This window comes from Oculina patagonica, unplaced genomic scaffold (genome assembly GCF_052425735.1).
Source record: "Oculina patagonica isolate OP01 unplaced genomic scaffold, crgOcupat unplaced7, whole genome shotgun sequence".
NCBI lineage: Eukaryota > Metazoa > Cnidaria > Anthozoa > Scleractinia > Oculinidae > Oculina > Oculina patagonica.
In genome coordinates this window covers 137,997-154,179 of record NW_027558580.1, presented here as the reverse complement: position 1 = coordinate 154,179, position 16,183 = coordinate 137,997, and the positions used below count along the sequence as shown (strand labels likewise).

Sequence of the window (16,183 nt, the reverse complement as noted above, 5' to 3'; positions counted from 1 at the left end):
ACGTCGTGCATACGCTTTAAATAAATCCATAATGACGAGCCTAAGGTGTCCTCCGCGACCTTCAGATCGATTGTTTAGTCATAAACCATAGATCAAAAGTGACCACTTTAAGGTGATCAATCATATAATTAATCACGTGCATTCAAATACAGGATAATCGGGATACGACAAATATAAAATAAGGCGAAAAATCAAGCTATCTTTAGAAGACACTGCTACGAATTTCACTTCTAAGCACTACCCTTAACTTTTACCTTGTAAACATGCTCCTTGTAAATCTTATAATGCTTGGGAGTGGTTTATGATGCCCGTGAAGCCAATTAAACAGTTATCTAAAGTTGTAATCTCACACCAAATAATTTCTACGTTGGATTTTCTATGTTTTTATCAACCAAATAATCAGTTTTCCTCTCCTTAGACAAGTGTGAAAGTAATTGTTGCTGGTTAAAGTACTGCTTTTCTATTTATGACATTCAGCTCTATTCTACTTACTACCCTATTGTATACTCTATTCTATTCTAATCTATGTCAGTAATTCTGACGTACCAAGACATGAGCCATATTGCTTTTACGAAAATCCCCGGTCAGCGCTTATTTGGCAAATATACGCTGTGACGTAACATTTTGCTTTGACATAATATTAACCTTTGTTTCTTATAGCCATAGTCTTCAGCATGGGCCTGCTCTCTCTTGGAACTCCCTTAACGTGGTCAGAAACAAAACAGTACGCCGACCATGTCCGGAAACACGGTATACTGCAGTTAATCCATATCTACCATAAACAAAAAGACCGGGAAAACGACTGTTTGAAGTGGGGAGACGAGGTAACCTAAGTCACGGCTAAATTATTTTCAAGTTAACGCTATCATTTTTATTTAAATGTACTTTTTCTTTATGCAACTTCAAAGCGAATGTGAGTTGTTCAAGCAAAAGGTACATATATCTCGGATGTTAGAAAAAATGTTAAGCCGGTTTCTGGTTAAGAAGGAGCAGCATGGTATAGAAAAAATGATGGTAAATGGCGACGTAGTTTTCGTCTTGCCGACTGTGAACGAAAAAAAAAAAAAACAGTGTAGTATTTCAAACGCACGGAAGACTATGTATAGGTAATCACATGATTTCGAGTGCAATTTGGGATAAAAAAGCAATCGTAAATTTTTCAACGACTAACAAAATTGCACGAGCCCGTTGGGTGAGTGCAATTTGTAGTCTTTGAAAAATTTACGAGTGCTTATTTATCCCAAATTGCACGAGAAAAATCATGTGATTACTTATTAATAATATTCTTAAAAAAATGCGAGAAAATAACAAGTGCAAATCTCGCACAAAAATATTTATTGAAGCTCGGCGTTCATTCAAAACAAGGTCAAAGCCCAAACAACGTACAGGCCGGGTTTCTCAATGTTTTAAAAGTTTTTTAGCCGAAAAATCTGGCTAAACAGATCAACGAATTATCTCAATTCAAGATTATGGGTTTTACCCCTTCCAGAGATTTTCTTGTGCTTTAATTTACTTGTCGAGCTTTGCTTGAGCGCTTTCGACTCGAACTCCAGCCAAGTGAAACTGTTTTGCTTTTCTTTTCAACACTTCCTTGGACGAAACAATTATCTGTCCCGTACAGTTCTCTAAGTATAGTGTCTTTCAAGCGATGTAGTCATTACTTTGAGGCTATCTGTACCATAATCTTCGCCAATGTGTTTGTTTTTTAATTCGGCGAATTCGGCGTAAATAAATTCGCTCAAGCAAAGCGTGAAGCTTAGTCGGGTTGTAGTTTCGATTTCGTCGGCAATTTCCTTCTTAAGAAACCAGTTATTTCAAAACAAGAACCAAAAACCAATGCTTTTCAGTGCTATGGTATTCAGAGCTATCTTCTGGTCCTCTACTGTGTTCAAAACGCCAGCCATTTTTTTCACTCGCATCTCAAAGCAGATCCAAACTTCGCGCCATTCGCATCGCGTGGAAGCGTTTGATTGGCCCTATGTGGGTGCCTTTGTTTATTAACCAATCAGAGTGCTCTGTTTGTTTCCTTTTTTGCACCGAATTTCCTTTTTTGTGCACTATATTTCCTCATTTCTGCATCGAATTTACTAAAAAGTGTATTTCTTTAAGTCAATCAGATTTGAGAAATGTTTTCAGGTATGTTATTAGTCCATATATATGGTAACTAATTCAGTGGTAAATTGACTTAAAACAGAAAGCGTATTTTATATTATGTTATTGATCATTCGTTTCGTTCAAAACCTCTCCGTTTACGTTTTACAATTTTCTCCACTAATCTAATTAAAGGTATTCCCCATATTAGTAATACAAATATGCACGGCCCGCAAGTTTTTATCGCTTAACGCTATTTTTTATACAGAATTTCAGAAAATGTATTACCTGTATAAATTTTCGAACTACTGTATATCTTAACCTTAACAAAAAAGCATAACTCAAATAAACTTCAATTTAAATGTCATAGGTGGAATACACATTGATAAAATTTGACCATGAAAACAAGAAGGTTTACTGCAATTTAAAGGCTAAAGAAATCCTGGACGCTTTGCAAGCTGAGGAATTAAATAATTCCAGGTAAGAAAGCATTATTTAGCATGATCAGTTTTTCATGATCAGTTTCCTGACAATATAGTTTTTTAAGGTAAACCTCATATGTAAGGAGAATTGTTGAGCTTATCTATGTATATCCGAGTGTTTTGATTGCCATTGAGGAGACAATATGTTCAAGTACTTGCCGAACTAGGGAGTGGAAGGTAGGTTGACTTTGCATTCTTTTCAAGTCCCTTAAAGGACGTTGGTGCGCGCGTATGCTTCATGGTATCCGTCTGTTTTTGACATTTACTCGCACTTTGTACCATGTGGAATGTCGCCTCAGTCGCCTAAATTAATTTATTACGATTTACTCCATACAATACAAATAGATTATGAATAATTAGGATAACTAACTTAGCATAATATAAAATAAATGATAACTTCTATCTTGTTTTTATTCTCAAAATTATCTTGTATTTTTGTTTCAAGTGACAACGTGACTGCTTTGAGACCTGAGTATGCTAGTTACATGGTTGAAGGTATCAGATTTGCACTCTTTCATTCCTAGGTCCAAAACAACAACTCTCGATAGTAGCTGTAATAAATTGACTACCAATGCCTTTAAGGTTCAAAAGTGTTGTTGTACATAAAATTTCTTATCTCCTTTTAACACTTTAAACTATACCCTCTGTTCTAAACTAATATTTGTTTTAAGTTAGTAGAAATCTGACTAGCTGTTTACTTTCAATAAGCAATTCAACAAAGTACCTTATTTATTTATTTATTTATTGTTGTTGTTGTTATTATTCTCGTAGGATCACCTGGCCAACCACTAGGTGGTTGCATGAGATATTTCAACATGATAGAGGCAAATATGAGACTTAGGTAAAATGCGATAGTCTGATTTAGACTATCGAGCAAAAAAAAAAAACGCGCGCGCATCAAACATTGTGCTATCTTAGTGATGCTAAGACTTTCAATAGCTGTTTGTATTTTTTTAAAAGTTTATTTATTATTTATTTGATCGTTAATTTTGTTATTATTATTTATTAAAATTATCGATTATTTAATCAGTTTGGCGGAAATTGTTTGGCGCGAAAATATGTCCATGTTTCTCGATATTGCTATTGCAACCACAATTGACATGCAAAACAAACTGCGCTTTTTCGATTTACATGTAGTTCTTTATGTTTGCCAGTCTTCTGAATTAAAATATCAGTATTAGTACATATTTACTACCCACTAGCATTTTAGTATGATTCTGTATTGGCCATGGATTCCTTTTTTCTCTTTCTCTCTCTCACTCTCTCTCTCTCTCTCTCTCTCTGAGAAAACTGAGCTACAAGTTGGCGGAATCTAGAACAGTCCTTTTCCTCACCATCACCACCTCGACAGCCTCGTCTTGAAGCAGCGTGGTGGTATTAAATAGAATTAGCGAAGAATAAAAGTTGAGCTCTCCAATTATTTATTTTGCCCTCTATTGTCTCGTGAAATCTTGACGTTTCAAGGCGACACGAGAGCATGCTGTAGGGGGGAAAGTGCATTCCATACTCGATGCCCTTTCCTATCTCCAAAAACATTGCAAGCATTTCTGTTAGCGTAAAGACAAATTATGATTCGGGTTGCTAAAAGTGGGCGCAACGTTTGGTTTACAATGGTTCTAGCAACAAAGTGGCATTTAAACTTAACCACCATTCATAGGCACAATAGCACAATGCACCAAATCTCCTTAAATTGTCAAACAGTGATTTACTGTATGCTTTTAATAAAAACTACATCACGCAATAGTCCATTTTACAGTTGACTGCTAAGTGACCTGGCCTTTGAATGGTAGTGAGGCTGGAGGTGACCCTGCATTGATACAAACCTCTCTGCTTTATTATGTAAATCCAAACTAGTAAGCATCAGAACAACATGATTTACATAACAAAAGTAGTGAGGTCTGTATCAAAACAAGGTCACCTCCAGCCTCACTTCCATTCAAAGGCCAGGTAACTGAGCAGACAACTGTAAAATGGCCTATTGTATAACATAATTTTGGTATGCAGACTCGTAGACCACATGCGCGAATCTGACATCCAAAATTTTGGCACGTACACCGCATACGGTATACGCGAAAATGTTCGATTTTTAAATAAAGCTCCAAAAAGTGACACGAGACATGTAGCCCAACAGTCTTTGATCTAAATCTGCATTTACTGAATTGAACCCGCGACCCAATGGAAAACAATTAACTGGTCAGCGCTAAATTGAAAAATCACTTGACCTTGACAAGCTCTACGCCTGAACCCGCGCTATGGTCATGTGATACAGGTCAGCAAGTAACTTGTTTTGACATCTGTCAATTGACCATAACATGGATATCTAATATCAAAAATGAAAGCTGACGTATGTAATGTTAACCTAATTATGGAGTATCGTGTTGCGCGATGTCGAACGTAAAGCACACGCGCCCGCGAGCCATGCCGCTACCCATGATGACCATGAAACATCAAATGCATGGTTTTCCAATTTCTGTGCTAGCATGATTCTTCTATTTATATTATCATGGGGCTCCGCTCTGCGGCCCTTCGGCTCATGTACGAAATTCCTTTCGGCCTTATATATCTGAGTGATTTAAACTAATTAGCTTCAACGTCAAAATCTGCACTTAGAAGCTGCCGTTAATTTATAACATGTTTATTGTCATTTGATTAACAGACGCGAAGAAATTCAAAAAAATCTGACAGCGGCAGGAGAAACTGTTCAGACTATCGTAGCATTTCCCAGGTTATCAATTAAAATACGTCTGTGTTAATGAGTGTGCTTAATAACAATGGTTTCATTCGTACTATGTTGCTATTACCAGTCATGTTTTGTTAGCATTGTACTTCTGTTAGCAAGGTAAGGTTCTTGTACGACAATGTTATCGCCAAAAAAAAGAGAAGTTGCGAAATAGTGTGCATGGTGCATGTCAATAAATGTGACATAACGAGGCCACTCCGTTGTTCTAACATCATACCGATAAATACTGCATGCCACATGGATCCTTTACTAAAAAAACGTCTTTCATTTCAGACTTGGATGCCCAAATTTTACTTATCCAAATGTCTGCCCGACCCCAAAAGAAGGATTATCGTGTTCCTTATTCTTCCCTGACCAGGCTGTCTACCAAGAACATTCACGATTCAGGTGGGCACTGCAAAATTTGTCAAGCATTTGTAAGATAAATACTTCTCTAAACGAGAGCTATTGAATAAGTAAAACAATAGTACTTTAATCCTTTTAAGACAAGGAGGCAAGAGGGGGTGGGGCTTTTGAGGCCTACCCTTACTTTGAAGATTTGTAACTTCGAAACGATTAAAGCTACAACCACAAAACTTAGTACACAGTGTGTACTAAGGAATTTGAAAAAATGTCTCAGCGGTAACGAAATCCATCAAACACAGCGAAAAAAGAAACACAAACCTTGTCACTATCATTTACGCAATGTGTCTTATTAGATAACAAGTCAGCTGTTCTCGTTTCCGTGTAAGAAGGCTTGAAGAGGGGTGCTAAAAATTAAATCAAATTAACATGGCAAAACGTGTCCAAATCACTTTTTTAGCCTGCTTGTTACGTGCAACACAAAAGCATAAGCAATTACAAGCGAAAATACAAGCGATTCTCACACGTATAACGAAAACGCAAAGAACATAAGAATCGCGGCGCAGTCGGGGTCTTTTTCCAAGATGGCGGACAAATCACGCTTCGCTGGCCTGCGTCTGCAATGTTCGTTAGTGGAAAACGAGCGAATGGAAGCGCAAGCCAGTTGCAAGAAAATTCGCCATTTTTCGCTCTGGTATTTTCGCCTGTGTTTGCGTTTGCGCTTGGGCTGAGTCGCATGTGTGGGTCCAGCCTTAAAAATGAAAGCCTATGTTACTGATTTCATTCCAACCCATTTTACGAGACAAAAACCGAAAATCCTGAACAGACAGAGTAACCGAGCCAATGGATTCTTAATTGCGCTATATAAAAAAAAGATAAATAAATAAATAAATAAAATAAATAACTGCATTACTGCACGATAATATATCTACTGTGATCAGCGTGAGTTTGGGTGCTTAAGTCGAACTGTTTTTCGCGTATGACACGTTATCCGCCTCTAACGCAAATAAAAAAAGTAAATTTTCTAAGGAATCATTGTTGCTCTTGGCCGAAAACTAGCATTCATTTATTCACTAACAGCGTATATCTTACTGTATCATTGTGGCAAATGCTCCAATTTTTTAGAGAAGAAAAATCATTTGTTTTTATTTAGCTCCATGACCAGAAATATTAAAGAGCGAAGGGGCTCCAAAGTTGTCATCAACGTTCCAAGTAAGTTACGACTTAAACGCTAAAAGTACATCTAAGACATTCAAGTTTTCATGTGGTATCCCGTGGATAGTTTTTGATTTGGATTTGTCTATGAATGACAGTTTTCAGGGATATGAACACTCCATCCCCATTCATCGAAACATTCACTGATGTTGATGAAGAAAGTATCAAGGCTGCCTTGCCAGATCACATCTATATGGACAGCGTCGGTTGTGGGTTGGGAATGAGCTGTCTTCAGGTAATGTATAGCCTGCGTTGCAGACGAACTAAACTCCGGCGCAGGCTAGAAATTTACGGCCGGTGCACAGTATCCCAAGAAGAAAACAAAAAAAAAATACATGATTTTATCGAGGATTGACTAGATTTGCCATGTTTGAAGATTCTGTAAACTGTTTCGCTCATGCCGGTTAGTGCCGCAGGCTTGTATGTACGTTTTCCACGCATGGATTGAGAGGTCAATTAAATCAACTTTAAATGGTCTTCTTCTGAATACTTTGAGATCGCTTGTTGTTGGTATTCTCTATAGAAACGCTCTAAGTTATATAATATTGTAAAAAATATTACAAATACACTCTTTTTTTGCTTTAAAAATTTAAGGCAACTTTCCAGGCTTGCAATATCAACGAAGCAAGGTTTTTGTACGATCAACTGGCAGCAATTAGTCCTATTGTTGTGAGTACACGTTAAATAAAAAATGAATTAATAATTACCATAATATAATAATATTTTAATATTATTAAAATAATATTAATCACAATGACAACGATTATAATTATAATTATTATGATTATAATAAAATTTGCGACCCAACTATTAAATGCCGGGCAAACAAGAGCCCAAATTCGGCCACTTCCAAATAACTTGTTTTATTCTTTATTTGTTTAAGCTCAAACTTGGCAACATTGTAGAACTTGAAATTCCAAAAAATCGTATGTTTTTTGTTTGTCGATTATAACGATTTTTGGCGGGAAAATGACGTCATACGTCAATCGTCAAAATTTCATTTTGACATTTTTACCAAACAAAGGCATGATTTTAAAAGAATATGTTGAGACAAAATCAACTGCGAAAAACTTTTGGAAAAGGTCATTTGGTTCAAAAGATATGAAACTTTCAAGTTCGTCAATTTTCTAAAAATAGTAACAAAGTGGCGGGAAATTCAAAATTCAAACTTTCATATCTTTTGAACCAAATGACCTTTTAACATAATTGTTTTAGCTTAAACAAATAAAAAACAAAAAAGTTATTTGGAAGTGGCCGAATTTAAAATAATAATAGTTTAATAGGACGTGTGGTTTATTTATCCCAATTGAAATATTTGTGCTCTTAAGAACTTTTTTATTCCAACGGCAGTATATGTCTATGCTTATTTTATTTGTTTTGTTTCTGTAAAGATGGCTCTGTCTGCAGGCACTCCCATAATTCGTGGATACCTGACAGATACAGATTGCCGTTGGAGTGTGATATCTGCGGCAATGGACGATCGAACTCCTGAGGAGAGGGGGCTTGAGGCAAGTAAAAATAAGTAAATGTTGTTTTGAACTGTAATCTATTATGACATATTGCCTAATTACGCCAATGTAGGGAATCAGTTGCAAAATTAATGTAAAATCAAGTCATGATCACAAGATTAAAGAGCTAAATGAGGCTTACTGACTTCCATGAGGTCGCCCGCGTTCAACTAACCCGAAACCAAAATAATCCGTACACAAAATCACGCAAAATAAATTAAAAGGCAAAAGTCAATCAGGAGTCAAATTTTGCTTGGTACCACATTTTCCTACATGCAAAGGTTTGCCCTCTGGTAAAGGTCATTTTTGATAAAACTGGAATTTCACAATGGAAGTCAGAGAGAATATACAGAAAATGACAAGTTTACAAAATCGCAAATGAAAATTACCAGTTAGCGAATGAATTTGGAAAATAAATACAAAAAAAAAAAACGAAACGAAGATAAAACTGAAGGCTTTTAAATAAAAGCTTAAAACTGCTATGGCAGGATATATGCGTACGCTGTATATATGATGTCCAATTTAAAAAGGGAAAATTACGTCTTTTCTGTTTTGTTTGTTTGTTTTCGCAGCCTTTGAAGGAAAATAGATTTGTCATTCCAAAGTCACGGTATGATTCAATCAGTACATACTTGTCGCCTGAGGGAAATATGTACAACGACATTGACTTGGTATACGACAAGGAGATCTGTCAGCAGCTTATGGATGCTGGTTAGTCATATCGGTCAAAAAACGTGTACTGTAGTCTATCTAATGGGCTTGGGTACGAAAGCTCTGAAGTAGAATAACAATTGTTTTGTAGTCTAAATATATCTATCTGCATTTTAGCAGCCACTAAGAGGGGGCTGTTATTATGGTCTTGGACCACCTTTTGATTGTGTAAATCATATCTTAGGAAGGGATCTTACAGACGATTACTATATTTTTAACCGGTGAGCGCGCCCTCCATTCTATAAGGGATGGTAAGTGGTAGTCCAAAACATGCGACTCTTGCAAATTTTTGACCACATTTCAGTGTTCTTGTCGTCTCGAGTTCCTTGAAGGCCTCGTCGTACTTGCAAATTCTTTTACCAAGGCTAAAAAAGTATTGGACACACACAAATGCTAACGACAGCCTCGCCGTCTCGCAAAGTCTTGCATATACCATTCGACACCCTTGTATATGTTAAAAGACACAAAACCATGTCCAATTCAAATTTCTCTTTTTGATGGAATTGCCTTTTTTTATTCGAAATTTCTTTGAATGACTGCATTGTTCATGTGTGACATTCTTGTTAAATTTGGGAATAAATTCTGTTACTTTTGATTGGGCACTAAACTAAAAGGACACAAAGTCTACCTCCGTGTCTAGTCTTAAAATATAACTCAGCCAAGTCATAGGTTGCCTCTTATGTTAGTTACACACTCCAATGTTCATGGGCTTCTGATGCTAAGTAAAACTAAGTAAAAGGTATGAATTATATTAAAGTATTGAAATCGATGCGGTAACAATAAATTCGGTATCGTGTTTTTCTGTTTGGTACTTATATATCAAATCCATAAACGTGTTTTTCTTTTCGATGTTTTTTTTTAATATTAGGCATAGACGAACAGTTAGCTCGCCATTTCGCTCATTTGTTTATTCGAGATCCCGTGACTTCGTTGTTTCGTGAGGACATTTATGAAGACGATGAGCAGAACTCGACTCACTTTGAGGTAAACTAAAGAGCAGTAATGTTCGTGTAATAAAGGTTCTGATTTAAAAACAAATCGAGCTTAAACTATCGAGCCATCTTTGTTTTCAAATCACCCCCTAAGAGAGCGATCTTTGCTGACATCACTGTCTACATTTTGCCTCATTAGTGTACGACTTTGCGTAGAGAAGGCATCATGCTATATAGAAAGTGTCTCATGTGAAGCTTAATTATTGGCGAAATTTTCATCTCTCCGTGTTCAATTTTTAACCCTATTCAGACCGGGGGGGGGGGGGGGGGCTGTTGAGGCCCGCGTTGACTTTGAACTTTTACAACTTTTTTTAAGATTTAACCAAACGTTGCCAACCTTTCTGAGTTTTTCTAAAATTTATCTGGCAACAATTTGGTAGGGTTGGATGATGTGTCAGGAAGTTAACATCACCATGGCAACGGCATGTTTTCCCAAATTTGTAATTTTGCATGTTTCTGTTAATAAAAATCAACTTAAATGGAATTATTTTTACATTTTTACGGGTTTAAAGCACATTTTTATTTATTTTGAGTAATTTGCAGTGATTTTGGGTGGTTTTCTGGCATTTTAAAAAAAAATTTGAAATACAAGATGGCGGAACCAAGATGGCGGCTGTTTCGACATCATGATGTAATTGTCACGTGATATGACGTCGCCATGCCACGTGACGTATACCGAAAGAAAGAGTTTTGGACATACAATATATCCTATAAGTTTCATGGTGATTGCTTAAATTTTCTGCAAGGTCTGAATAGGGTTAAGCAGATCTAATTAAGCGTTAAAAAACTGCAAAATTTCTGCGTGACGAAAGAGTTAATGAGCCCATACATTCTCTGTAAAATATCAAGTTTTCAAACCTGCGTCACGGAAAAAGTTTTAAATACATCGGGATCAAATTTATAGAGAAAGTTAATCGGCACCATGGTACTTTGAATATTTAGAATTGATATTTTGATAGCTCAATCAGAAAGTGAAGCGCTTATGCTAATGAGACAAATATAGTAAATGAAGATCACCCTATTAAAGCTCATACTATTGGAACGCACTTTCCTTGTTTTATTTATCAGAATATCCAGTCCAGCAACTGGCAGACCATGCGCTTCAAACCTCCTCCTCTCAATTCGTCTATCGGATGGAGGGTGGAGTTCAGGTCCACTGATGTAAGTCACTACCCTTGCTAACACTAAGATATTTGAAGTCAAAACACTTTTTTTTTTAAATTTCTGGCTTCCACTTCCAACTGGCATGGCCTAAATCAAACTCGTTTTATTTTTTTATGTTTAGAAAGTGGCAACTAATAAAGGCTATTCATAATAGCTTATGTAGGCAGCACGCCAACTCGGCTTAAGTACAAAATACTGACGTTCAGTAAGATGATTAACCTGTGCACACGATGTTATTAATTAGACTATAAGTATTGAAAATTGACGTTTGGCGCAAAATAAACTACACTAGAATTTTAAACATGTAAAGTTGCCGGAGGTATTATCGGGCTGAAGTCCTTTATTTAAAATTGCGTTTTTGAGCATCAAAACCTAAACCGATTTCTCAGAAACCCCACTCGGACAAAAGAGTTAAAACAGATCTAAATTGTTTAACCATATCATATTTCTTTTCTTTTTTCCCAAGTTACAACTGACGGACTTCGAGAATGCAGCTTATGTGACATTCATCGTGCTCCTTTCAAGAGTCATTTTATCGTTGGACATCAACCTACTTATTCCTTTATCCAAGGTGAAAAAACGTTTAGAGCGAAAGTGAGTGACAGAGCGGTTTGCCATCTTTTTGGGTCATCGAAATGACCTTGGCAGCTTTTCCTTTGGTCGTTAATAAAATTAATCTTAAAATTACTCTAATACTTGTTCTTATATGATATTCGACATTTTTTACACGCTATTTTGTACGGTACTGGTTTAACTCGAGATTCATCAAGGTTCATTATGGTGAGCTAGAGAATGCAAGCAATGCCGAAACGTCGGTAATGTTGTACTGCACAAATTACACGACCAAATTTCATTGTAATGTATTCTTTTTTTTTCTTGAATATACTAATACATGGCTTCTTACCTGCATGGCTGCTTACGATCAACGTTTAAAAGGTGGATGTGAATATGGTCAACGCTCAGAAGAGAGATGCTGTCCGCAAGGAAATGTTTTACTTTAGAAAGAATTTGAAGAACTGTGAGTGGATGTTTCCTTGTTGATTGTGTTTTAGCTTTAGTGAACATTTCAACTCAAACTTGGAGGGGGCATATCTACAATCTTAGACAAAAGTAGTTGACACATTGACAAATTTACCACTAGTTTTTAAATTTCATCACACTCTGCTAAAATAGCCCCCTACCCTCATCCGATGTTTTACTATTGTAGCAAAGGGAACCCAAAAACAAACTACAACATTGGTAGGTGAAGGGGGTTTGGAAAAATGGGGCGAAAGGGCCTGAAATGATGATGTGTCAACCCTTTTGTCGCTTAAGGTGGATTTCCACTGACGCGTACTTATTTACGTACGCAAAACGTGCGTAAAAAATATACGTAGGCAAATTTACACTGTTGTGTAAAAAGAAATAAAAAGCATTTCTTTTTTACGTGCGTTGAACGTCCGTAAATGCCCGCTATCCTGAATTATCAAGTTGGTGAATAGAGTGTGTAATTTGCGGCCATATTGGAGAAGTGAAACAATAAATTGTTTTTCCTTTGGGAAAAAATCATTAACATTTTTATACAAATATATTGTAGTTTGACTCTTCCAATATGGCTGCAATGAAAACACTTTGTCCCACACGCTAGTAAAAGAAATGCGTGAATATGACCAGGAGGCATTTTATAAATACTTCCGAAAGACACCATCAAGTAAAAAAAAGATTTGAGGCGACCTTCCCGGATTGTCGGTTAAAAGCCTACGTGCAATCTGGTTCTGTAGTCTGTTCTATAGATTATTGCTGGAAATGTTCGGACTTTCTCGATGAGAAGTGCATCTACATCTGAATGTTTTCCCATGTAAATCGACAGCGATTTAAAACAAAATGGTTTTCCACATGGTAAGTGGTATCATGTGACAAAATCCAAATGTATGATTGGGTAAATCGCTGCGTAACCGCAGACAGCCGGGAAAAAAGTTGAACTCAGTTAAACAGTCGCGATCGTTACGTGTGTATACCTGCGTGTAACGTACGTAAATACCAAGAAAAAAAACGTGGCATTGGAAATTGGACAACGTAAATTCGACGCACGTAATCGCGCGCGTAAAATTTCATTTTTACGTACGTTTACAGTTTTTACGTACGTTAACGTGCGTCAACAAAAACCCGACAGTGGAAATCCACCTTTAAGGAGGATTTCCACTGACGCGTTTTACGTGCGTGTACGTGCGTGAAAAAAGTTGGAGACAATGTATGAACGACTACTTTAAACGTTTACGCAAGTCGTTCATACATTGTCTCAATTTTTTTGACGTATGTAAACGCACGTAAAAAATTACGCGTCAGTAGATATCCAAGAAACAAGAATTCACTAGGAGTGATGTTACGTTTTTTTTCTGTTTTTGTTTTTGTTTAGTTTTTTTTTTAATTGAAAGTATAAATTATAATGCCGATTGCGTCTGTTCATTGTTTTTTACATGCTATGTTCACTTTTCTTTTCATCTCAAGCCTTTATTGTTACTGGTTCCAACTCAGACTGTGACGATGAATTAGAGCTGATGTCAATAGACACGATTATTAACGGAAAGGTGAGACAAATGAATTATTGTTGTTTTACCCTATCGTTTGGGGAGCCTGCTTAAGTTATTTTGTCCGTATCAGGACCAACCTTTATGATTTAATTATTATATTTGGGAACTTTCTACTTTATTAAATGAAGGACTCTTATCTTAAAGTCAACAGCTATAGATTATGTCTTGTTTCCAAAAATGATAATAGATACTTGAAAAGTGATATTGCATCAATTAAAATTTTACTTTTTCATTTGTTTTTTTTATGGTCTTATTATTTTAGGATGGTCAATTTCCCGGCCTGATACCGCTGATCCAAAGTTACCTAGGGAACGTTGATATTGACATTGACACACTTTGCACCATCTCCCAGTACTTGGAACTAATCTCGAGGAGGGCATCTGGTAAGTAGTAATTTCGATCGATATTTTTCATCTTTTTAGTGCAGCGCCATAAGTGATATTAAAGCGTGTAGCAAAGCCTATTGAGTTTTTCAAAATCGATGCACTAGAAAATTGGTTAAATACACTAACAGTCGATCTGGTTTTCCTCCTTTCAAAAAAAAAACCTTAATTCCAACTTGACTGGGAATCCGAGGGCCACAGGTTTGTTGGTCACATGCAAGACTATTAAGTGCAACCCTCCTAAAATGAAGTCTATTTTATCTATTTATTCGTTGCCACTTCCGTATTCGATTTTATATGTTAGACCATGTGCTTGTAAATTTTAAGTAGGTTGTTCAGTGTGTGCAGAAACGTCCATTTCCCTTACTGAGCTGCATTGACTATATCAACAGATAGTGATCATATGTAACACGCACCTTTTTCTCTGTGCTTTAGGTGAACTGCTTACAACAGCGCAGTGGATTCGGTTATTCGTGGAGACACATCCGGACTACAAAAAAGATTCGGTTGTTGGTGAAAAGATATGTTACGATCTCTTGAATACTTTTGATCGTGTTGGTCGAGGAGAAATCGGAGCTCCTAAACTCTTTGGAAATCCCATGTCTAAAACAAGTGATATTCTTCTGAAGAACTTCCAGTAGACAAAGGAGGGGACGAAAATGACTTAAGCGAGCCCACTTTACCAGGCTTAGTGTTGTTTTCTTTTTCCTTTATTTTCTATTTGCTTTTTGTGTTAAATTAAACTCTAAGCTTAACAGTAAGCACAAGAAAAGAGGTCCGATTTCAGTAGCAAAGCCATAACGATCACAGAGCCTCTTAACCCACGGAGGCACAAGGAAATTATTATCACCACCGTGAAATTGATTTACATTTAGTAGAAAAACTAGTAGAAAAGCTTGAAAATCGAAAAACAACAAAAAAACTCTGGTGGGTTGGGTGGCACTCCCCACCTCAAACTTGTACGTTTGAGGGTTAAAAGATTAATTCTGAGTATTTTTGTGGCTATAGTTATTTATTTGTCCTATTTTTATTGTAGATTGCCTCCTAATGATGGTTCCCTTTTTTCGCAAAAGTGCAACTCCAGCTGATATATATTATATTATTATGTATCCAGATATACATATATTCTATTTCTAAGCGTTAGAAACCTAGGTACATTTGGAATAAAATTACCAGGAAGGTGTCAGTAATTGAAGCAGCGAATCTTGTTTTCTTTGCGTTAAGACTGAGTAGAGAATATCATGATTTATTTAAATTTCTTGGTGAAGTCAGACGGTTGTAAGCTACAAATATTTGTAATTTTGGTTTTGAAATTGTAAATGCATGTAACCTCGTAATGTAGGCATCTTATTGCACTTGAGGGTTTTTTTACGAAAGAATTGTTTCATACAACAATTAATGGATTTTCTCCTTAGGACACTAACTTTTTAATGCATTAAGTGCTTTTTGGCACCTATTATTTTTCTCCATTTTGGGTTTGGTTCAATTTGTTTCTGTACCATTGTTTTTTTGCACGTTTATATATATATATCATGGCTGTTTTCATTAAAGGATGAAAAATTTACTTAAACGTAGTGACGTCGTTTTTTAATTGCTATTATATCGATTGGGATCACGATCTCGTTCTTATAAAGAAACGCGGATTCATATTCTCACTTCGATTCTCACTGCGTGCGGTCATTTCAGTTTTTAGGCACAATGTTCAGTATGAGAATCCTGAAAAAATCCCATACATTAATTTTGCGCTGTTATAAGGTACCTTGATATTAAACATGTTAAGCTCACATATTTCAACAGCGGGAGGAAAAGAAAACAAATCGAGCGATCATCTCATTAATCTACGCAGCTCAGGCAGTTGAAAAAAGCAATCCTGTGAAACATTCAGTTCCAACTCATGACCACTGCGACACTGGTGCAGCGCCCTTAAAAACTGCGCTATCGAGCCAACTGCGAGAGAATGAAAAAATGAAATGAATAATGTCAGC

At 36.4% G+C, this 16,183-nt stretch overlaps 1 protein-coding gene across 1 annotated transcript; it reads left to right on the top strand.

The window, feature by feature from the left end:
- The first annotated feature begins 674 nt into the window (after positions 1–674).
- Positions 675–15,133, top strand: LOC144641128 (glutamate--cysteine ligase catalytic subunit-like). The gene is made up of 18 exons (XM_078500173.1): positions 675–824; positions 2,462–2,571; positions 3,019–3,068; positions 3,345–3,414; positions 5,230–5,298; positions 5,587–5,700; positions 6,809–6,867; positions 6,969–7,105; positions 7,465–7,539; positions 8,262–8,378; positions 8,951–9,089; positions 9,958–10,073; positions 11,150–11,242; positions 11,712–11,816; positions 12,182–12,263; positions 13,733–13,812; positions 14,078–14,198; positions 14,634–15,133. Exons 1-18 carry the CDS (start codon positions 675–677, stop codon positions 14,837–14,839), a joined length of 1,893 nt encoding a protein of 630 aa, XP_078356299.1. The 3' UTR covers positions 14,840–15,133.
- The last annotated feature ends 1,050 nt before the right edge of the window (positions 15,134–16,183 follow it).